A 25,618-nucleotide genomic window follows, 5' to 3' on the forward strand; every position below is an offset into this window, starting at 1 on the left:
CCTGGGTAGAACAGCAAGAGATTTCGTCATGCTACTCAGAACAGCATACAGTTTAAAACTTATGAATTGTTTATTTCTGGAATTTTTTATTGAATATTTTCAGACTGCTGTTGAACACAGATAATTGAAACTGTGGATAAAGGGGTACTACTGTATATTCTTTCCCATTTAGTTTTTCATTTGATAACAACCCCACAAATTAGAGCAGTCATTAGCCACATTTTTACAGGATCTAAAATGACATGCTAGGAAAAGCAGCTTTTGAACTGGAGAGTAAAGAGGTATATGAGTATGAGTATGTAAATTTCGTCAGGTTAAAAAAAGCTTAATCAAAGGTGAGGGCTCACATATGACAACAGATAACACATCCTACTGTCAGAGAAAGCAAGAAACCATTCTATCTTCTACTGTCTTTAGCAGGACAAGTGTCGTACATTCATTATTATAACAATACCTGCATACATCATAAATATTTACATACTGTTGTTCACATTGTAGACAGATTTAGCTTTGTTCTAAAAATGTTTGAGTTTCATTCCACATTTAAGAGTTCACCAAAAAACTGTTTATGGATTTGATAATGTGTATTTTTATTATTATTGGGATCATTTTGTAATCTGTTTTGGAGGGTATTGACTACTTAAATAAAATGGGTTCTAAACTTTCACATTACTAGCGGAAGGAATGAAATTAATATGTTATAATAGTTGAAATCTATTAAAGTGATCACCAAAGTTAATATTTAATAACATACTAAAATACTAGTTTTCTAAGAAACTGTTAAACAAATAATATTGATTCTTAATGTTATGAATATATACTGGTTTATGAGAAAAGTGAAGTATATATTTAGAAGTTTCATAATATATTTCTGAGTATCAATATATTTCTGTATTGTAATATAGTTCAGGTACTTTAGTTTTAAGAAAATTCTTGATTATAGATTTTAGAAAATTAGTGTACAAACTCATTCTATTAGAAAATTTGTCCTACTGATATATTCAATTTTGAAAGATTCTTTGGAGAATGGGACCTTACTTTTAAATAAACAACTATTAAAACTACTTACTTCTGGAGACTGTTCATCCAAAATTAATAGATATCAATCCTAAATATTAAAAGAAAACTAATTGACCACACTGAAAACTTAAAAAAAAATTTTGCAACATAGGAAAACTTATTTTGGCTGTAAGATGTTGAAACTTTTGATAGAGTGCCATTATATTTATAGTTCTAGTAGTTACCATATATCCATGATGTCGCTTGTAATAATACAAACTATTTCTGTAACTATCTTTATGTATTTAATGTTGTGGCTCATTAGAAACCATGTTTTTTATTACTAAATAGTCCTCTGTTGGCATGTCCGTTTGCTAATTTTGGGCTGCTTACTCATACTTGTTTTATTTTTTAGGCAATAATTAATAGCACCATCACCCCAAACATGACATTTACTAAAACATCTCAGAAGTTTGGCCAGTGGGCTGATAGCCGGGCAAACACTGTTTATGGACTGGGATTCTCCTCTGAGCATCATCTTTCAAAAGTAAGTTGTATCATAAGATCTAAGTGAAAAATCTTCAAGTCAATTGTCTTAAATATGTAGTAGCACATGGAAAGCGTAAAATATAGAAGTGTGTTTAATATTCTCCGAACAATGGTAGTGACTATAGAGCAAGATGTGAGAGCACTGGTTTCCACTATCAGTTGGAAGATTCATTGCATACATTAAAAATAGTCACAACTGACTGAGAGGGATTGGTGTGGTTAACTGTATGTTTGATAAGAAATAAAAGGTGGGGATTATCACTTCAGAATAGACTTCTCGCAGGACTTCACACTCTTGGTTGGATGGAGATGGTCCGCTAGACAGGTAGACGCCAAACTCTACTGAATTATGAAAACCCAAGCTGATAGTGATACAGATTTCAGCTTTATGAAATGACAGCAGACACATATAAATTACCATTTAGGGAAAATTGTGCATTACTGGGTGAGAATTACTCTGAGTTCTCTTATGCAGTGCAGAGTGAAATCCAGTAGATACCATGAGGAGTTTTTGTAAGATACTGACCAAGCAAATTACCGTAGCCAGAAAAGCCAATAAAATACAGAGCATCACCAAGTTAAAAATATTTGAAATAAAAACAGTTGTCCTGTCTATAAGCAAAAACCATGCAGTCAGTGTTCATACTAGGAGCACCTCGAGTTCTATGGATGTCAAATGAAAAGCATACGTAAGGAAAAGGAAACAATCTCAGGATACTAAGATAATCAAGGAGATGAGGATTATTCACTTTTGCTCTTCACATTTTATACTCACCAGACCCCAAAAATTTATGCTTAAAACTTCTCTGTTTGAAGCATTTAATTAAAAGGATAACCCTACATTTGAAACACTTTACATGTGATTTGGCATACACAGGAGCTGATGGTTTAAGAGTTTAAATTATTCAAGTGCAGGGTAATCAGACTTGTAAATACACATGGCTCATATTTGTTAGACCTTAAGCTATTTTTATAGTCATCACGCAGATTCTTAAAAATGAGTTCTTTTTAAAAGTCTTATTACACTTTCATGAGCATTTATTGACTTAAGGTTATTGCTAGATAGTTCAGTAGTTGAAATAAACTACTTCATTTCCTTTTGTTTTAGTTGTAAACATTCTTTAACACTGTTTTCAAAATTTTTAAATCTTTTTGGTATAAACTGAAGTTTAAAGCTCAATTTTAAGACTGTTTTAACTTTTGCCTTGGCAGTTATGTGTCATTCTCTTTGGGATGATTAAAAGAAGTGTTTTCTGATTTGGTTTCTCTTAACACCCATCTAATTCTCTAAGTACATTTATTGAACTGTGCTAAAGGTATGAGTTTTAGATTCAAAGTATTTTGACATAACAGGGACACAGGCATCTGGTTGAGCATTGCCCCTCCACAGTTCCCTTAGGAAATTATGCATTTATTCTAGTACTTTTGCCATTACTTAACTCAGAACCTTTTTGGAGCTTTTCTCGGAATCGTCTACTGACGACTATAGCAACAAAAAATTAAAACTATGATTATATTCTAGTTGCTGAATTTCTTGACAACACAGGAACTAAATTGTGGATTAATTTCTCAAATAACTTGCATGAAGTGATTTTTGAGGCTAAGTAATTTTGACAATAAATTAAGCTTTTCATTACATCTTTCAGGTTGCTGGGCAGCTAGCTAACGTAATAAAGGAATAGTTTATTAAATTCTGTTAATTATACTATTTCCTTTCATTTGATCTTTTTTCTGGAAATGGCTTTTATGTTTTAAGAATTTTGTTTTTCTTCTTTAAAATTAATATATGCACTGTTTGAGAAAAGCGTCCTAGGAACTATGTAGAAAAATGGGATTTTGAGCGCACTAAACATTTGACTTCCCCAGGCTACTGTTCCACCCTGGGTCCTGTGCATGATTGCAGCCGCCAGCCTGGTGCCAGTCTCCATCCGTCTCTGCTCCCTTATCACGGGCTAGCTGCTATCCAGATTGGCACATGCCAATCACTTTATCCTGGCTATTGCTCTGACAGGGATTTTGCACAACTGGCTTTAGCATCGAAAGCCTAGGGGGTCACTATCAGAAACCAAGGGCTTCAGTTTACTTCTGAATAATATTCCCCTCCCAAATGCAAGTTTCCATATCTTTCACTAGTTGAGCCATTAAATGACTGGAGTTTTACAACCCTCTAAAAAGTAATCAGTCCATCTCCATTTCAACTAATGTGTTTAATGGTAATAATTAAGTGTACAAAGTAGAAATAGAAAATAAAAGTTGTCCATGTAAAAAAATAAAAAAATATGCTTTTGACTGACCTTACCACTAGTGAATCCTAGTATTTTGAGTGTGGATTGACTATTAGGAAACAACCTGTTATCACTCAGAGCCAAGTCTGGTTTATTTATTCACTAGACTTGGCTCCAAGAGCTTGCAGTTAGTCTTTTTAGACTGTTTTGGTCCAAATATGACAAAATTATCTATTTTCCAAGCTACCACAAAGACCAATGTCGATTCTTTATAGATTGTACAGGACCCAAAGGAGTTTATAATCTTTTATATAAATGAAGCAAATATGTAAATATTTTGGTATTAAATATGTAAGTGAATTAAAACATTATAGGGGTTTAGAGAAGGCTCTGAAGGCAATTGTAGACAAAAGCCTCTCAAAGTAGGGTAGAATAACAATTTTGGAAAAAATGTATGATCTCCTAAGGTTGGTATATGAGGACAGTTCTAACTTTGCTTGGATTGTTACAGTGCTGACTAATTTGTATTTGTTATCATGGAAACCTAAGCCTTTAAAAATTATCAATAGTGTCTTTATGAAGTTGAGAAGGGTTTTAAACATTAACTACTTTGGAATGCTAAGTTAGTATAAGAAAAAACTTCATCTGCCACAGATTATTACATGAAAAGAGGTTAATTATGGTTTTGTTTTTCATTCCAACCAACATAAGGCCTTTTTAGATTTGTATTCAGATTTTTTCCAATAAGGGGGGTATTCTCTTCAAGTAGAGAAGTATGGCAATACAGATTCAGTTTCTTGATCTACAAGTTGTAATTGGAAGTGACAAGGTTTAAAACAAGAAGGAAAAGTTGTAATAATGAAAATTTGAATTTTGACCTTCCTCCATCTTCCCAACGCAGGTCATAATATCAGGACCATTTCCTACCTAAGCTTTTCTTCCCAAGATGGAAATCAAATTAGGATTGGTTTATAGGATTTGAGGAGGGAATTGTAATTTTATACTTTTATTGCCAACTCTAACAAGTGTTTTCAGTTGCATAGAGATTTTAGATTTTTTATTTTGGTTATTTTGCAGCCCTAACTTACTCTTTCTGAGAATAGTAGTGAACTAGCTTCCACTTCCAAAACAAATAGATACTGTTTGTGGCCTTGATGTTTATAGAGTCCCATGAGTTCCTAAGAATTAGCATTTCATGTACACTAATTTTAAAAAATTGTCAACAATGTTAAAGACCTTGTGGGGTCATGTTAATTCTTTTCTGCTACTGTACGTTAGCTGTTTAGGAATCTTTAGAAATGAAGATTTAGTAATGTCAGCTAGTGATAATATTAACTATTACTATTTGCATTGTTGAAAATAAAATGCCTTATATAATACAAGAGTATATATTACAGTAAAGTTAAAAGCATGCTTCAAATACTGAGATGCTTAGGAGTAGATACTTAAGAGACACAATTTTTTTCCATGATAAACAAATGTAGTATGCCCATCTTTACTGATTCCACTCCCATCCTGTATCCCCAACCTTGGTCTTAGTAAAGTATATCTGAACAACCACGGAGAGACATAGATAAGTTAGCCGATGCCAGATCCTAACTTAGTTATATCATGATGTTTTTGAATGAGATTCGTCAAAATACTTTATAGTATACAGATGTTTGGGTATTAGATTTCTTTTCCTGTCATTTTCATATTATACCTGTAATTGGTTTGAGGGCTAGGATGCTTGTGTAAGAAGAGTAGGTTATTGAGAAAATGAATGAAAACTAAGGTAAAAGTGGGCATCGTGACTTATTTTTGCTTGGTTAATGTATATAGTCTTTATAAATTCAGTTTGCAGAAAAGTTTCAGGAATTTAAAGAAGCTGCTCGACTAGCAAAGGAAAAATCGCAAGAAAAGATGGAACTTACCAGTACACCTTCACAGGTGGGTATTTAATTTCCATTCTGATTTATGAACTTTATTAATTTTATTTTTCTATTTCTTTAAATTAATTGGTTACATTGTTTAATGAAATCCGGCTACATTGGTTACATTGGTTAATGAAATCCGGTAAGTTTCAGCTGTACATTTTGACAGTAAGGCATATATATATATTTACATTGTGTGTTCACCTCTCATAGTTAGATTTTTTTCTGTTACCACATATTTTACCCCTTTTACCCCATCTGCTTCCCCCCTCTCTCCTCCTTCCTCCCTTCTGGTAGAACCTTGTTCATTTTAGATGGCATTTTTTAGGCCAGAGTTAAATTTAAGGAAACAATGGCAAAATTAAGGAAATTTCCAAAATGGACCTAGGAATGTACCATTCAGTTAATCTATACTAGTAGGGAAAGGTTTCCTCCCCCATACACCAATATCTACAAGAATTGGGGTTAGGGGGTAATTAGGTTAGTAATTAAAACTCAGATTCTTTAATATGCATACAACTTAAAAACAATCATACATATAGAACATAGATTGGCCTATCACTTGTGTTCTGGGATGGTCACTAAGGTGCAACCACTGGAGGAGACATGGGAGAGGCTCAGGAAAACAAAAGCTTATTATACATTCAGGTCCTAGAATCAGGAGGTATGGCACACGTCTGGGCTCAGGATGGTCCGAGGTAGAAAGCAAGGAGCATGGGCACAGCTGAGGGTAGAGCCTGTATTGGGGTTTCCATGGAAATGGTAGGGCAGGGCAAGGTAGGAGTTGCTAGTTTCAATAATTTCTGTGAGCTCTAAATTATAGGGGTGGCACATAGTTGTCTGGTACCTAGTCCTGAGATCATTGAGGCAGAGCAGTATTGTCTTTTGGGGTGCATGGGCCAGGTAGAGGAGGTATGGCCCTGGATTGGTTAGTTTCATATCAGATACATGCTCTCACTTTACCCCTTCCTATCTCTAATAATTGGGTGGCTAGAAAGGTTTTTTAAGATGTTAAAATATCATAATATACAGAAAACATAAACATTTAACAGTACAGTTTGTTCTACTTGACTTTGAAGTACACTCAAATCGGGCAGTTAGAACATCTTACTTTATTTTAAGTTGGAAATTAATTATATCTCCAAGTAAAGTTCATTAGTTACATTTCAGTACTTCTACAAAGGTTTTAATGTACGTAGTATGATTCATATATAATGCCAATTATTTCAGCTTTTTAATAATAATTTTCTAAAATTAATTTTTATCTCAATTGTCTAGAGTAGAGTTCAGCTTTGTGCTTTTTTATAGTAATTGTTTTGAAGTGTACTCAAGCTTTATGAAAAAGAAGAATCAGATATTACAAATGTTTATCTGGAATAATAGGAGTAGCAGATATAAAACTTTCTTGAGGAATAAAATAGGAATTGTCTTGGAATCTAGTGACTAGTCAGATATTTGGAACATTTTAGAAAACTCTTTGCTGTTCACCTTCCTCCCCACCCTGGCATCAAACTCTGTTTGGCAAATCCTACTGGTATGAAGAGTTTTGAGTTTCTGGTTTGTTTGTTTGTTTTTTTACAGGAAAGGAGAGCTCTGTGCAGTATGTTTAAAGTACATATTTTCTCATAGACTAAAGGTATACCCTGGATTGAAGCCAAAGCTTCATTATACTTCCTCCGTACTAACAGTGACGTGGAGTAGCACGAATGATTATTTTGAAACTTCCTTTGAATCTATATTCCCTAAGTGCTATGATGGTTTAGTTATACTTTTAAGTATAAAAGCCTATTTAAAATAGTACCAGTGCATGTTGGGAACTTCAGTTCTAGTGTTATAAGAGGATGCTACAGAACATTCAGTAAAAGAACACTCAAAGGTCTCCAATAAAATTGTAATGGATTACACTTTGCCATTGTACTTAGTTTCTGTTTCTCCAATCATAACTTGTTTTTGTTTAATTGGCCATGATACCTGCTTCTCTTTCGTGGAAGGAGTGTCATTAAGCCTTTACTTTTATCAAAAGAAAAGATCTAAATGTTTGTATTTGCATAATGCTATGAAATATAAGGAATAAAGAAATATCTTAAGTTCATCAGTATTTGAGAGCCAAACTGTACTGACTTTAGCTTTTCAAACCATTTGAAGTCTTGATTGTTAATTTAATGTACAAAAACCAGAAAGATATAGTGAAAAAAAAAAGGTATTTCTTTTCATTTCTCTTTTCTTCCCTTCCTTTTTTTTTTTGTAACAGTTTGTTACAGATGTCATTAATATTTCTGTTTTAGTTTGAAATGTATGATTACTGGCCACTTAGAGCCTATTCAGCTGGAGAGCAGAGCTTGATTCTAACTGGTTTATGAGATAATTGATAATAATAGACATTTAGTTGGTCATAGTTTCTCTTTTTATTTAAGGAGGAATAACAAACTGGTTAAGAGTCTGGATTTTCAAGTCAGACAGACTTAGACATAAATTATTTTTCTGTCAGTATGTGATCTTGGGAAAATTGCTTAACCGAAGTCTGCTTATACATTTGAAACATGAATATTGTTGAGAGGAATAGGTATGATAAATGGCAATGTTATTATGACAGATGGTTTTATGATGGTATCATATGATAATGGCAATAATGTAGGTTCTGTAGTCTGACTTTGAATCTAGGCTCTAACCCTTACTAGTTTTCTAAACTTAAGCAAATAACTATTTTTTAAAAGAATTATAAAATGGGAATAAGAACAATATCTCTTTATAGAGTGATTGTAAGAATTAAACGAGGATTACAAAGTGCTTTAGCATATAGTAAATGCTTAATAAATGTTAATGGCTGTTGTTGGTCATGTAGTTGTGTGGTGAAGATAAGGGTGTAAAGCCTTGACATAGGATTTGGTGCGTAAGAGTTATTTAGAAAAACACAGATGCTTTAGTTGAATAAAGCCTGCATCAGAATCTCCTGGGAGACTTGTTAAAACACAAATTTCTTTTCCCATCCCCAGCATTTCTGATTTGGTAGGGCTGAGATGGGGCCCAAGAATTTACATTTTTTTAACAAGTTTCCAGGAGATGCTGACAATGTTAATCTGGAGATCACACTTTGAGAAGCTGTGCTGAAGATAAACCATTCCACCTCCCTAAAGGCGTGTGATGAAAGGAATCTGGCATTTGGAGCAAAGTTAGCCCCTTCCCCATTCTTAGACCCTTGAGCTACAGTTGCGTACTTGATGTACATATGTGATCATGTCAGATAATGTTGTCTTCATCAAGGTTACATCTGTAGGAATAAATTGAACCTGAGTATCCTTCATCAGTTGCCTATAGCCAACCAAAAGTTGTGGATTTTTTTTCTATAGCTTTCAATATATTGCAGTAGCTCTCTTGATTTATATTTAATATGTCTAGATTTTTTTCTCCAGATTTTTTAGAATTCACTTTATAGAAAAAGTGGAATATATATATGCGTGTGTGTGTATGTAAAGAAATAAAAACAAAATTTCTTTGGCTTTATTATAAATATCATAATTATTTAAATGTTATTTTTAATGACATGGTATTTACCCAAATAAGGTGCTAGTTTTTTGTAACTGATTATTAGGGTCTTTTGACTAGCTGTTTGGTCCTGTGAAAGTCAGTTGACCTGTCTAGGTAGTAGTTCTTGAATTCATAAGGTCAGAAATTTGAACTATGTAATCTCTTCGGACATTATAAGTACAATAAATTTCAGGTGTTTTAGATTTTCTTTAACTTGATATAAATGGAATTTTTTGAAAGGTGGTCTGTATTAGCCAAGTGTTACTACCCTAAACTATATTATTTATATATCTGGCCCACATGTATACCATTAGAATTAGTGAATACCCACAAATTAATGTGATACATTCTTAGTATCACATAACAAATGTTTTACTGAATCTGATACCCTAAGAACAACTTTTACAACCTCAGGAAAGCTTAACTAGAATTCTCTGGAAATTATTATTTGCTGTCCAGAGTAAGGATATTGGACTTAAATGTCTCTAATCCTGTTACTTGTCTCAATGGAATATTTATCCAGTTCTGTATTGGGTCTACTTACTAGGTATTGGCAGTGAGAATAGAGAGGAGGGAATAGAAGCAACAATGGTAAAATTGGCTGAACTTGAAGGAAATGTGGGAATTAAGGGAATGGTGAGGGTGAAGGAGGGTGGTAAAGGAAGAGTTGATGTTTTTGAGACTTCTTGGTTTGTAGCATGACTTTAAGAAGAGGATTTCCACTTCAGATACTGAATTTGTATATTAATGGGGCATCCAGGTGGATATGTCCTGTGGGTAGTTAGAAATTTGGAATTGGAGTTGTCTCATGAGTCATCAACAAACATGTAATAAAGCTGTAGGTAAGAATGATATCATCCAGAAATAAATAGAATGGAAAGAGAGGAGAGACAAGAGTCAAAAGTTATCATATAAGATGGTCACTTAAGAAATTTGAGGGAAATACAGGGAGAGACACTGAGTAGAAGTAGGAAATGAAACAGCAGAGAATGTTAGCACAGAAGTCAAGAGAAGAGCATTTTGTTACAGGTGATGATTTGGCAGTGTTAGAGGCAGAGTTCCAATAGAATGGGACTTAGGACTTTTCAACCGAATAAACTGGAGTTCACTGTAATTATAGGTGAACTATTGGTGAAGAAAGGGCAATGTGAAGGAGTTTCTGGAATGAAGGGAGGTGACTTTGGATATTCTTGAGACTGAAATGTTTGGTAGTGAGAATATAAGTAATAAATATTTGTTTCTTCTTTATGAAGAGAAAAAGTTAGCGTGGTAATCTCAAGAGGATGTGGAGCTAAGAATGTTTTTTTCTAGAATGTGTGTGTAGGAGTGACTTGAATATGTTTTTAAATGTAAGGAAGGAATCAGTGAAGGAAAAAAGAATAGACGGAAAGGATCATTGTTGGAGCGTTGTGCAGAAGGTAATGTGAGGGGGGAGAATGGAAACAAATGAGCTACTTTATCTGAGATAGGAGGGAAGGATAAAAATGGATTCAGATACAGATAGGGTGATTGAGGAAGTATACGCCAATTATTTCTGTTTTCTCTGTGAAGGAAGAATTACATCATTCACTGAGAGGAAGGACAAGTAAAGAGAGAAGGCTTGAACAGAGGTTTGTAACAGCTGTTAGGTAAAGAAAAAAAGATGAAGGAGGTATAAGTAAATTAAATATTATTTGGAACTTCAAAAGCATAATTAAAGTTAGAGCTCAAAATGATCTTCGTAACACTAATCAGCATATTTAACAGTATTTTCTCATATAGCTTTTGGTAGCTTGGGCACATAAGAATAGAGAATGACAGTTCAGTCAACATGAAATTGGAAATTGACAAAATAGGTATTATATAAAGAAGGTAAAGGAAGCCTGAAAATTGGGAATGATGTTAGTGAGAGTATAATTAAGGTGATTGGTTTTCTGGTGTATGGAGAGAAATAAAGCCAGATTGAGCCTGACGAAGCAGCATATTAGCAGAGGGCCAAGAGATTGTGAATCTCGATGAGGCTGAAGGGCCCTTAGAAGGGGAGTGGGTTAGGTTGGGAAGATAGGGAGTGCTACAACACAAGTCCTCTTATTTGTTGGAATCAAAGCCAGTATTTGATGAGTCAATCCAAAAAGTCAGTTAATGTGAAGAATCTTTTTAAATTCTTCTAATTTTATAAATTAAAATTCAATAATGTTATGTTTTATTTCATTATTAATATTTTGATTTAAAGCTGAAGCCTCCTTTGCTTTAAATATGAATCTGTTGATTAGAGTTCCATGTTATTTTTCTTACATAAACCATACTGATAATTATCTGCAATTTCCTGGGTATTTTTTCTGTAGTTAGAGCTAACTAAACTTTGGCACTTATAAAGAAATCCGAATGTTATATTAGTAGATTTTTATGTTTTTTTCCTGATATTTTGTGGTAGTATATGTATTATTTAATAGTATATTGCATATACTTAATTCAATTGTGGGTTTTATTTTATTTTTTAGTCATTTCAGAGCATTTGGTTTGGTTTTTATTAAAATAACCACTCTAGTTTTGTATTCAAATTTCATTAGTTTACATAATATTTAATTCAGCTATATAATTATGTAAAAACAAATTACTTAAACATGTTTGCGACAAATACAGCTGACACTTGGTAAGAATTTAATTCGGCTGGTGAGTACAAAAACATACAGAGTATTGATTAACTCACTAGCCCTGAGCATCAGTCACCTTAGAAAAGGAAGGAAGAGCATAAATTAATCCATCCAAAGAGTCCTATGACAAGAACTGCTGTGGTTGTCAGAAATGGGATTTCAGCGATAGTAGCTCTGAACCCTAACCAGGTATAGGGAATGATTTATAACAGTAAACATTTTATCTCAGCTTCATCTTTTGCTCTTCTGTCTCTCATTCCTAGCATTTCTTTCCATTTCCATAACTGTGGGACTCAACTCCGTTAGGTCCTTCCCCAATTTTTCTTATCAGAGCCTTTGCTTAGAAGAGTGGCTTTGTCATCTTCACTTAAATATAAAAGACTAAAGTAGAATGAGTCTTCTGTGATTGTTTATTAAATGATACAGAGAAGGGCCCTGTTTTACGTAAGCCAAAAAAGATGACGCTAGCAAGAATTTGAATTTTAGTCTTTAACTGCATAGGGAGTGTAGTCAGCAGTAACCTATGTAATGGCTATGTGTAGAGGCAGAGGGGTGGTAATCGGGGGCATCGTTTCATAAACTAGAGAAATGTCTAACTAATATATTGTATACTTGAAACTAATAATAAAATTAAAAAATGCTAAAAAAAATTTAGGCTTTATTCTGTTATTAAATGGAAGGTGTTGGTGGTACTTGGCCTAGCAGGGAAAGGCAGTGCTGCCACATCCCTTCTACCCCACCTTCCTACTATTTAAGCACATTACTGAGAGCCTGGAGTGAGGTCAAGGTCGTTTTTTTTTTTTTTTTTTTTTTTTTTTATGTGATTCTGAATATATATATATTTTTTTTTTTTTTTGCTGCGGGGGAGAGAGGGCGTGGAGTGAGGTAGAGGGCTTTCTTGCTACTTCACAAATGTGTAGGAAGAGAGAATTCTTAAGATGCAGCACTTCCTGAATCTCTGATCAGGCTCCTTTTTTTATAATATGGTCACATCTGTTAGTTTTGGCTTCCTTGATGTTCTCTAAGATTTTAATATACAAAAATATTTTTCTTTCATTTGACCGTAATTTTTCTTTTTCATATTGTTTTGATATGGGGTGTGGGGGGAGTTTCCCAGAAACAAAATGAGATGTGATAAATTTTACCAAAATAAGGTCATAAAGATGATAGGTCATTAAATCTCAGTTTTTAGTTATTTTTTACATTTTACTTTTTTTTTTTACCAACTTCCATGTGCATATACATATATTTATACATGAATATATCAAAGAGATTATTTGATAATTTTTTTCTTAAATATTTATAAGAAATAGCCATATTAGCTTGGGATTCTCTTTATTAAAAAATTATCCTTTTTCAAAAGTTTATAGTCTAATAAATATATCTACAAGTTTTTCATTATAATGTTTGATTTAGAGATATACAATGTTGGTTTTATATAAAGTATAGGTCTTTTTAAGGAATAACTAAAGTTGAATGTTTAAAAATTACACAAAATTTAGATTATAAAAGAACTAAATGTTTAGAATACATTAAATAAGACAAGTTTCATGGTGCTATTTTTGGCACTATAAAATTTCTGGAAGATTTCACAGAATACTTTTGGCCACCTGTGGGGGAGTTGGAGGGCGAGAGCATTTCATTTTCCTTTTATGTCCTTATGTGCTGTTGAAACCTTTTCTTGTTCTTATGAGCAAATATTCTTTTTTTTAAAAGAACCTACTTTTAAAATCCATGCTTTAGACGTTTTGTTTTTATTTTAGATATGAGGATCTAAGGTGATTAAATGTGCCTTTCATTAAATATAGCTAATAATTCAAGTTTTCTGGAGAAAAACTTTCCGTGTTGAGATTTTTGAATTGTTGCAACCCATATCCTTTTTTCCTTTTCTTTCTCTCCTTAGCTTGCCGCTGAGAACAGTCTTTGTACTTTTCTAGCCTCCCCAAAACCTATGCTAATTTTCCTAATCTTTCTCCAGAAGGTAGTAAGAACCAGAAATCAAACTACTACTCCTCTTCGTCCCTCTCTTTTAATCCTAATCTATTTTTGTCCCTCACATTCTTGTCAACCGTTTCCAGCAAATCCCTGAATGAATCCTTGATGGCTAATGCTGGTTATGTCCTTTCAGGTTAACAAGGCAGTTTGTTTCTGTCATCATTTCCACTAAATCAGGTCTAAGCCAGTTCTCTGTTTTGCTGATTGTACAGCCAGCCTTGATTATTTTAGTTTGGTTTGGCCTTTATTGGAGAAAAATAGTCCTGGTTTATTGAAACCAAAGACAATAACATAGTTTCTTACTGGCTGCTTAAACTTTTTCTGGCTAATCGATATGGTCCGTACTTGAGAAATAGTCACTTTGGATACTGTTCCCATTATTCACTTAATAGGATTTGACTTTGTTGTAAAACAATTTTATGTTGTCACATTATACTGTAAACTTTATTCATGCACTGACAATTAATGGAAACAAAGAAGATTTAGGAGAAAGATTTAATAAGAGTGAAATTAAAAGTCAAAACAAAGGTTCCATTAATAATTGAAAAACAGTTAAGTGGTAATATGGAATCATGAGAGTTGCCTTTTGAGCTTTGATAGCTATGTAATTTATAACATATGGTACTATTTGTTAAAATATTTAAATGTGAAATATATACAGCAGTATAAAACCAAAAGCTCCCAAAAGAAAGTTAGATTCACCACATTCTTTCCATATTTCTTTCTAGTACTACTTCATGTGCAGTATTTTTTATGTAAAGCATATGTTATCTTAACCTAGATTTATCTTTATATTTTCATGTATTTTTCTAATTGTAAACATTGTCCTGTATTACACTTAGTCTTATTTTTAATTGAGGAAATCTTTTATTCCTTTAGGTTGACAGATTATGGCCATATCCTGTTGGACACTGAGTTTTCATTTTGTTCCCTAACATAGCCTAATATTTCAATTGTGAGGTTTTATTGCCCAGAGATAACAAGGGACCACCAAAATTCTTTAACCATCTGGTGCTAAGCCCTCCCCTGGTTAGCAGGTTTATCAAGTGACCCCCTCATTCTAATTTCTAATATTGAATTTGGATAATCTGATAATGACAGTTATAAGGAGAAATGTCAGCTGGAGCTTCATTTTGAATTCCATTTATTTTCCAGAGGTATAAATTTACCTTGATAGGCAAATCTTAATTAAAAGTAAAAGTAAGACAGGAAATTTTGTGAAGAAAAATAATTCCATTATGAGTAGCCGGCAAGAAAAGTGGAAATACAGTAACATCATTATGTATAATATGTTATAGAGATATTTCTGGTTTCTTTTTAAAATAACTCTAGGAATTGAAAAGTAGGGCAGAAAAAAAATTAAAACTTATTGAGGATTTTCTTCTCTTCTGTGCCTTCCTACTCCCAAATAAAATCACATCATGTGTTTTTGTGTTATCTTCTTTTTCTTCTCAAAGATATTCTTTGGATATCTTTTATTCTAACCAATTAGTTGCTTATATAAATCCAAAAGTTTTTCAGTTCTTTGAAACTACATTTCTAAATTGTATTACATGTCAGAAGTTTTCTTATGAGTTGCTTTACTTTAAAAAAATTACTTCTCCTTCAAATTTTATTTTTTAAGTCTTCTACTTAGATTTCAATTGAAATATGGTTTATAAATAAGCATACATCAGAGTCAGTTTTAACTTTAAGATGACCTTGTGTGTTTTAACAGAAATATAATACTACCCTACCCCTCTTTGTTTTTAAGGAATCAGCAGGCGGGGATCTTCAGTCTCCTTTAACACCAGAAAGTATCAATGGGACAGATGATGAAAGAACACCTGATGTGACACAGAACTCAGAGCCAAGAGCTGAACCAACTCAGAATGCATTATCATTTTCACATAGGTACAGATTCAGTTCAACCATCATGATTAAGTAAAATGTGTAAAAAAAGTTATTTGGGTTTCAGATAAATCTTGCAAAGTTACAACCCTGAGTGAAAATTCCAGGTTAGACTTTTTAAATTTTTTTTATTTTTGACTTTTTGTTAATGTCGGAAAGATGTTAATAACTTAAAGTTGCCTAGATGAACTGGGATGAACATTTCTTTTATCTATGTAGAAAAAGGGCTACTGAGCTAATTATAATACAGATTGTTTTTCAGTGAAACAATATACATATTGTTGTAAAACTCTTTGATTTTTTTTTTTTTTTAACATAGTCCCTAAAAGGCCCCCTTTGGTAACCTGGTTTACATTTTCATGTATATTCTTGAGAGTTATAATTTTTTTAATAGGCTTCCTACTCTGAAATTTAGCTTTACCATAGTCTTGGGCGATCTCACTGTATAATTTCACAAAAAGAAGAAAATTATTGGAGTAACTTCTAGAATGAACCTGTTAATGTCAGAATTATTTTTGTATACCAACTAATAGAAGATAAAGCTTCACATACTTCTGAATTTTAAAAGAATTAGATACTTTCTTAAAAAAGATACAGTTTATCCTAAATGTATTACAAACCAGTTACATTAATTATTGGCCATACTGTAGTATGTTTGGATGTAAGGAGGTCTGTGAAACTGCAGTATTGCAAATGTAAACATACCTATCAGTCATTGTCTTAAAGTTAATTTTTATCTTTCTTTGGAACCTTTTGACTAGGTACTTATAGTTTAAATTAAGAAAAGTTTTCCCTTTGATGTGAATCTTTTTTGGGTACAATTTTTTAAAATTATATTCTTTAGCATGTTCAGAAGATCTGTGAAGTGAAATATTCCACACTCTTTCATGAGACTTTTAATTGTTATTGAATTTATTGACTATTAGGTGTACAGGATTAGGTTTATTAGAGACTAACACTGAGGAACTTCATTGTCAGACTGAGGAAGAGGAGGAGATGTTTTCTTCAGGGACAAATGGGTAGAAACTATTTGACTGTGACACTATTCTGATTTGTTTCTAAAAATGCTAATAGGTTGCATAAACAGTAGCCATATCTTAGAATTACACTTTATTACAGTATAGGCATACTCTTTTTTTGTAGCTATAAAAATGAACACATGAGCATTTTTAGTTCCTCTGATCTGGAGACTATGTGATTTATAAAACATACAGGTTTTTAAAATACGCAGTTACAGTTAAAATTTACAGTGCTAAACGTGATTAGTATGCGATTTAAAAAAATATTTATGTTGAGGGAGGAAAATTTAAAATATTAAATTATATTTAACATACATTTAATAATGGACTTAACCCACACCAAACATAACTTTAAACTTGATTTCTTTGGCTAACACTTGTGTCACACACATTAAATAGTGAAACACTTAGAAACAAGAACTTTTGTATTTAACATTTATGACAACTATTTCTAGATTACTTTATGCACCAAAAATTTTCTGAATGTTATTGTTTTGCTCATCTTCAGTATTTGGAGTTATTAACTGGGATTGGTCGTCATCTATTGATTTTCTTCGTTCCTGGGAGTCTAATAGGAGTTATTTACTTTAATTTGAAGATAGAGCTTTATTGACTTCTGGAATCTATAGATCAACCATTGAGATATTTAAGTTCTGAAAATAAAACTTAACAGGTCAGTTTAAGCTTTTAATTATGTTAAAGACAATTCATAATCTTATAGTTTTCTTATTGTACAACTATCTTAGCTATAGGATTTTGGAAGGCTTATTCTCTGAACTTTTGATTTTTACCTGAAATGGAAGATAATGTATGTTGAAGCTAATATTAGAATCTTAAAATATCAGAGTTAGAGGAGACCTCAGAGATGGTGTAATTCAGGATTTTTTAAACTGGTAATTTGAAATTAATTTAGGTTATTCATGGCATTCTGAAAAATAAAATATAATAAAACCAAACAGGAAACATTAGAGTAAGACTCAAAATGAGTAGAAACTTTGTTTCAGTAATGTACATATTTATGTGTGTGCTGGATTACAATGCTGAAAGTCATAATCATGTGCCTTTGGCACATGAGACTAAATCTCAGGGGTTAGGTGAGTTGTCCTAGGTCACATAGGTCATTAATAAAAACAATAGGACTGCAGCTCAGCTCTTGACTTAGTATATCTGTCTACTGCCAGTTAGTTCATGGTAGGTTTTAATCAAATCCCCAGCACAAGCTCATTGTTGTGTTAGGAAGCTAATAACTGTTCGTATCTTAGGAGACCTGTGTAGAGATAAGATCATTGTTTCCATTAATTAGAGACAGAAGGAATATCAGAATAATTTTTATTTAAATCTGAAATGTGCAAGTGTTTAAACTTGATATGCTGTTTTTTTTTCATGGCAGAGGAAGATAGGTTAAATCTATATTTTGAGGCTTAGACCATTTGTCTTTCTTCCTTAGTACTTTTTTTAAAAAACTTTATTTTTCAATTACAGTTGACATTTGATATTATATTAGCTTCAGGTGTACAGCATAGTAGTTAGACATTATAGATAACTTATGAAGTCATCACCCCAGTAAGTCTAATACCCACCTGACACCATACGTCGTTATTATAATGTTATTGACTGTGTTGCCTACTTAGTACTTATTTAACAGAAAAACTGAATAGCAAAAAAATGTTCTGGTTGATAACTATTTAACTGCTAAATAAGGAGCATAATCACTAATCTACTTTTTTTTTTTTTTAAAGGAAGGATGTGAGAAACAGTGATCTAGTCAGTCAAGTTAATTGCGAGTTGATTGTAGTAATAGGTACTTAGTAAGCCAATTTGGTCCTGAAAATTTTGGTAATGTAGTTATAGTTATAGTTCTTTACTCTCTATAAACCTTATGTATTTTTTAAAAAGTATTACTTAGCTGTAAAGAGATAAAGAAAAGTTTTATTACTCAGATATATAGGAAAGAGAAAATACTATTATGAACTCCCATGAACATAGCACCCAGCCTTAATAGTTGTGAAAAAATGGTCACTCTTTTTTCATTTCTACCCCTACCAACACTTCCACTTTTGTATTATTTTTAAAGCAAATCCCAGACATATAATTTTATCCACAAATACTTTTTTAAATTATTTGAACTTTTTAAAAACTTATTTACTGGGCTAATATAACTTTTGATATTCTATCTAACTCAGTGGCATTATATAGAGTTACTTGAATTATTTACTCTTTGGTTTTTAATTATACTGCACAACTAAATTTAAAAATGTATGAGCTGCTCAATACTCCTTAGTCAAGTGATATAGTACTATTTTACGTCCTTGTTACAAACTATGCAAAAACATTTTCATTGAATAAATTTCAATAAATTAATACTTTTTTAGCATATTTATTTAAATGCTTTTTAAAATTTAGGGATATGTAAAAGAGGGAGATCATGAAGATGAAAATGTTTATTAATTTCTTTGGGGAAACGGTATGAAATTGTATCCGATTGGCATTTGTTCTTAAACAATTATTTTTAACCTGGATAATAATATCCTTTTGGGACTGAACAGGTATACACTCTAAATCACTGAAGTCTTCTGGGCATCCTTTGAGGCCATAGTCTTTGAATAGCTATATACTAAATAAAGTAGCTATATAGTAACAAACTAGCATAAACTTATGGGGGAAGATTTTCTGTTCCAGGGAACATTGTTTGTTTCATAGCATCAGCTGTATAGAATTCTGAAATTTACTCCTTATTTCTTAATAGTAATAAATTCTAGGATTTTTTATTTTTAAGATTTAAAGCTATCTAAAATACTCCTAGAAATAGTTAATTTTATAGTATCCTGGTGCATTTAGATGATAATAGTGAAATATAATACTGAAAACTAAAACTTTAAATTTTGTTTATTGTAAATTTATTATCATCAGATATACAGTAACATTGATAAATAACTGCTGTTGTGTTTTCAAGAGTTCAGAACAGATATATAGACATTAGTAGCTTATGAAGCCATTTTTGTATTGATAAATTTTAATAATAGTTTCTGTTAATGGAAAATAGGCTCTTTTAAGCACTGATTGTATTTAAATTCTTCTAATGTTTAGATAATACATTCTCATGGTGCTGCTAAAATTTATGTATTTTGGGGATACCGCATGTGTCTTCTGTTCTGTTAAAGAGATTTTTCTGTCACTTTGTGTGTTTCAAACAGATATTCATTAAAGCATATATTCAGAAACATTACTCTTTAGTATATTGATTTTGCTTTAAATCAGAATAACTACAATTTTACCAAAATTTATGAAATGTGGGTGAGTTCATTCCATTTGTATTTAGTAGATTAATTTTTTCATTCATTATTAGAATTTCAGAAAGCTACTACTTTAAAACTGTGATTAGGGACTTTTGTACAATTTCAAAAACTAAATTTCATTGGAAATTTTGCACATCATTTTAGTTATGCGTTAAAATACAAAAAATGCTTTATCTTGAATCAAATATAGTTTATGCTTACTTCAGAGATGATGCAAACAGGAAAAAAGCGAATGACTTAAGAGATCTGGGGTACTGTACTCTCTGTAATATGTCATCTGTCTCTTTTTATGAATAGTAAAGAAAACTTATAAGATTATAGTTATGGACTAAAATAGAAATTATTTCTGCAGATAACTTTTGTTTGGATAAAACTTTATAAAGCTGGGACTTGATTTCAGAAGTGTTTTGTCATCGATATAATTGCAGGTGAAAAATATGTTTGTAGGATTCCCCTTATTGTTGCAGTTACAATTGACTTAAATATTGTTATTCTTCCACCATCAAGCCTCAAAAATCAGATAAGCATTTAAAAAATTAATTTGAAGGCCAAGACAGTTTATGAGAGATTGCAACACAATTCAGAATTTTCTTTACTATAATTGTGAACAGATAGCATTTTATAAGAAGTGCCATAGTAATTTGATAATATATACAGTTTTGCATTCTCTAGGAAGCAAAAAGCATTTTATATATTTTTAAATAAAATGCAATACAAAATATAGTTTAGTGATCAAGAGTATTTATTAGCTTTCTAAATAAGTATATTTAAATTCCCTATCTTGACTTTTTTTTAGAACTAACCTTATTTTCTTCTAATGCCTTTTAAAAGAGTTTGACGAAAATGCAAAAATTTGCTGAAGCATTTTTTTCAGGCATTATATAGATTATTTTCAAGAAGAAAAATACTATTAATTTGATATAAAGATACTACTAACCCACTTCCAATAGGGATTAGGCCCTTCTCCTTCTCCTCCCTCTGCATTATTACAATTAATGGCAAAAATGTTTACCAATTCATCCATAGTGATTGTCAGCTTCTGTCTTCAAGATGACCAGTTGAAGTTAGACGTGTGGCTGTTCAGAATGGAACAGATCAACCTTAGGTTAATTATGATTTTTTCCCTATAGAGGGCTTTACACATTTCTTTTTTCCTTCCATTTTTGTTCTTAGAAGACCAGAAACAGAGATTTCATTGGAAGGGAGGTTTGTGATACGGACTGTTCTAGGACTTAGGGAAAATGTTTTTCCTTTGAATTTGGCTTTTTATCTTTCCTCTTGCTATAGTGGTAAGACACAAGTAAACATAGGCAGAAGCCAAGCAAGCCACATAAGTGTGTGAAATTTGTGTTGTATGTGACAGTAAAGAATTGAGGTCTATGGTAAAGTAGAATGTTCATGTTTCACTTGAAAATATTAAAGGTTTTTAAAAATAAAGCCAAACAGAGAGATTGGGACTAGATGACCTATCTGGTTTCTAGTTTAGACTTTCAAAAGGAATATTTCTGATTTATATATGGTTTAGCCCAGCATAAGGAGTTGAAGCTGATTCCCAGCAAGTAATCTCTGTTGTTGTAATAACCTTGTAAATTTTTGGTGGAGGTAATTTGGAAGGATATAGTTTGCAGATTTGGAATATTGGATATTTTCTCCTAGGTGACATGTTACTCTGAGAGGTGTTAATAATTATCTCAGACACAAAATCTGACCATGTCACTTTCCTCCTTAAAATATTTCAATGGCATGGTGTATACAGACCAGTCCATGATCATCTGATAATGCACCCCGCGGCCTCATCTCTTTGGGCTTCTATAGCAATTACTCTATATTGGTTGTGCTCCTCCACATAGAACCAAGCAACTTCACTTTTGCTCATCTGCAAGTCTTTGCTCTCTTGTTTTTGGACTGTTCTCCCTTTTCTTTGCAATGTCTGCGTACATACACATACACACTGCATACTTATTCCCACCTCACCTCTGCCTCAAACTCAACCACCAAGTAGTCAACCCCTGTATATCTTATAAGCTCCAGCATTACCTCTTCCAGTCAGCTTTCTCTCATGCCCTGAGATTAAATTATGTTTCCTTTTTTGTTAAATCTCTGTTACCTCCAAACTGACATTTAGAGGTTAACATTAACGTTTGTCTTTTCTGGGGCAAGGATTGTGTTTTATTCATTTGTACCCCTGGTGCTCAGCATGGTAGACATTCGGTAAACATATGAATGAAACAATATCTCTCACAGAAATTGAGTACATGTTCTGAACGCCCTTGGTATGGTGCCTCAGCAGCTAAAAGTACACCTACAGGTTCATAAGACCTTGAAGCTAAAATATAAAACTAGTTACATTTTTTGAAAATCAGTCATGTAAGACTGGAATTAAATAGACTTAATCTAATTTTCTTTAAAATTTCCTAGTTTGTATAAAGAAATTTTAAAGATAATGTGTTAATAAACAAATCATGCTGTTAACTACCTAAATTATGTGGAAAATGCTAAAATGTGCGTTTTTTGTAATAAAATAATTTTTAATTCTTGAGAATAATTTTTCTCAATGATTCAATGATATATTTTCTATGAAATTAGACAATATTTATGTTCTTTGTTTTAAAAGGCATAGCTAAAGTGTGTTTTTAAAAATTTCATCTCTTACAAAGGTCAGCACAAGTATTATTTGATTCAAATAAATGAATTTAAGGACTATAGATTTTTTTTTTTTAATTGAGAATTGTACTGTGTACATTGGCAGAAGTAAAGATTGTAGTCAACTCTTTGCTTCATGAGATAACACATTAACCTCACATTTCACATGGAGAAAAATTGAGTTAATTCACTGAAATGCATTGAAAGTTGTCATGCTCCAGGGATTACCTTCCTTACAGGTTATGTAAAGTATAGATATGACTAAATAGTTGAAATATATGTTCATTTCACATTTATTCTTTTTCTATCAGTGTGCCATTTTCTATTGACAGTTTGGCTTGGCCATATATCTAATGTAGACAGAATAGCTAATTTTTATGACTCTAAATCAAAGGCTAAATGTTGTTGTTAAAACTTTGGAGGTGTATGAACTTTTGCTGTTACATAGTCCAGCCACTTTGAAAGCAGGTCCAGGAAAGAGGTATTCAGCATCACTGTTTGCTAATGGCTAGATTAGACCAGAGAGGTCTCCAAAGTCATTGATCGTTAAAGTCCATCCTGGTTGAGACAACTTTCCTTCTACTAAACTCCAGTAGGGTTTGATTTCTGTATCACATTTCAGATACTTATTATCATAATCTTTATCATTGTTCAACATGTATTTACTATTACTTGATAAACTCTCTTACTATATTCTCAGCTTCTGGACTGAACCTCGTTGACTTAACATTTCTTGGTATCCCATGTAGTTTCTAGCCATTTAGGTATGTAATAGATAATGAATATATTTGTTGAGTAAATAAATATATGCTTTTACTGTAACTGAGATGACAGAAAGGGGTAAATAAGTTAGTACAGCTTGATCATTAATATTAAAAATATATACCAGACAGGGCTAACATGAATACCAATATGAAGAATAATTAGTTTTTAATTGTAACAGGAATCACTTAAGTTTTATTGACATGTAATTCATATATTAAACAATCAAACTACCTAAAGTGTGCAATTCACTGTTTTGTGGGGTTTTTTTGTATGTTCACAGAGTTGTACAATCATCACCACATTCAATTTTAAAACATTTTCATCCCCTCCACACACACCCGGCACCCAGTTAGCAGTCTTTCTCCTTTTTCCCTTCACATACTCCCTGCCACCCCCACCCTAGGCAGCCAGTAATCTGCTTTCTGTCTCTGTAGATTTGTCTACTCTGGACATTCTGTATGAGTGGAATCATACAATATGTGGACTTTTGTGACTGGATTGTTTCACTTAGCATGTTTTCAAGGTTCATCCATGTTGTAGAATATATAAATACTTCATTTCCTTTTATCGTCAAACGGTACCCCATTGTATAGATATATAGCATTGTATTGATCCACTCTTCAGTTGATAGACATTTAGGTTGTTGCCACATTTTGAAAGTTCCACCAGTGTTATGAATAATGATGCTATGAACATTGGTGTACAAGTTATCGTGTGGACATAGGTTTTCAGTTCTCTGGATATATACTTAGAAGTGGAATTGCCAGGTCATGTGGTAACTCTACTTTTAATCTTTAGGAGGAACTGCTAGACCATTTTGCAAAGCAGCTGCACCATTTTACATTTCCACCAGCAGTGTATAAGTGTTCCAATTTCTCTACATCATTATCAACACTTGTTGTTATCTTTTTGATTATAGCCATTCCAGTAGGTATGAAGTTATATCTCATTGTGGTTTTGATTTGTGCTTCCCTGATGGCTAAAGTTGAGCATTTTTTTCATGTGCTTATTGGCCATTTGTGAATCTTTTTTGGGAAATAGCTACTCAGATTCTTTGCCCATTTGTAATTGGCTTGTTTCTTTGTTATTGTCTGTATATTCTAGATAATAACCCCTTATCAGATAGATGATTGGCAGATATTTTCTCCTGTTGGTTGTCTTATCACCTTCTTAACAGTATTAACATTAAAACAAAAGTTTCTTTATCTATCCATCCATCCGCCCATCCGCTTTTGCTCTTGGTGTCATAGCTAAGAAACCATGGGAGTTCTCCAACTTTATTCTTCCTTTTCAAGATTGTTTTATTTTGAGTCCCTAGCACTTCCAAGTGAATTTTACGGTCAGCTTGTGAATTTCTGCAAATAAGCCAATTGGGATTCTGATAAGAATTGCATCGAATCTGCAGAACAATTTGGATGGCCAGTTTAACAATGTAAAGTCTTTCATTCCTTAAAGAGAGATGATTTCCTGTTTCTTTAGCTCTTCTTTAACTTCTTTCAACAGTTTTGTCTAGTTTTCAGAGTATAAGATTTGCACTTCTTTTGTTAAATTTATTCCTAAGTATTTTATTCTTTTTATGCTATCCTTAGCGGATTTTTTCCCCTAATTTCATTTTCTAATTATTCATTGCTAGTATATGGAAATACAATTGATTTTTGTATAGTGATCTTATATCATAAACTTGCTAAAGTCGTTTATTAGTTTTAATTGTTTTTTTAGTAGCTTCCTTAGCATTTTCTGTATATAAAATCATGTCACCTACAAATAGACATACTTTTACTTCTTCCTTTCCATTCTTGGTGCCATTTATTTCATTTTCTTGAGTAGTTAACCTGTCTGGAATCTCTAGTACAATGCTAAGTAGAAGTGACAAGAGTGGACATCCCTGTCTCGTTCCTCATCTTAAGGAAGGAGCTTTCATTCTTTTACCTTTAAGTACGATGTTAGCTGTGGGTTTTTCACAGGTGTTCTTTATCAGGTTGAGGAAGTTCCCCTATATTCCTGATTTTTTAATGTTTTTCCCATTAATATTTATTCTGATTGGTTGGTGGTTTCCTTCCCTCAATTGGTAGCTTTGGGAATCTATACTTAGACAAATAGCAATCAATATGCTTTCCTTACATTTACTTCTCAGAGGTAATCGATAGTTTATTTTAAAAGGAAAAA

The 25,618-nt window shown here is 32.4% G+C and overlaps 1 protein-coding gene across 1 annotated transcript in view; it reads left to right on the forward strand.

Moving 5' to 3' along the window:
• The window catches only part of HOMER1 (homer scaffold protein 1), a 113,111-nt gene that overhangs the window by 44,801 nt on the left and 42,692 nt on the right, over positions 1 to 25,618 (forward strand). The window contains exons 3-5 of the mRNA XM_016118826.2: positions 1,415 to 1,546; positions 5,610 to 5,702; positions 15,593 to 15,732. Coding sequence (XP_015974312.1) covers positions 1,415 to 1,546; positions 5,610 to 5,702; positions 15,593 to 15,732 — 365 coding nt within the window. The remainder of the gene's footprint in view (positions 1 to 1,414; positions 1,547 to 5,609; positions 5,703 to 15,592; positions 15,733 to 25,618) is intronic.

This window comes from Rousettus aegyptiacus, unplaced genomic scaffold (assembly GCF_014176215.1).
Source record: "Rousettus aegyptiacus isolate mRouAeg1 unplaced genomic scaffold, mRouAeg1.p scaffold_m13_p_8, whole genome shotgun sequence".
Taxonomy (NCBI): Eukaryota; Metazoa; Chordata; class Mammalia; order Chiroptera; family Pteropodidae; genus Rousettus; species Rousettus aegyptiacus.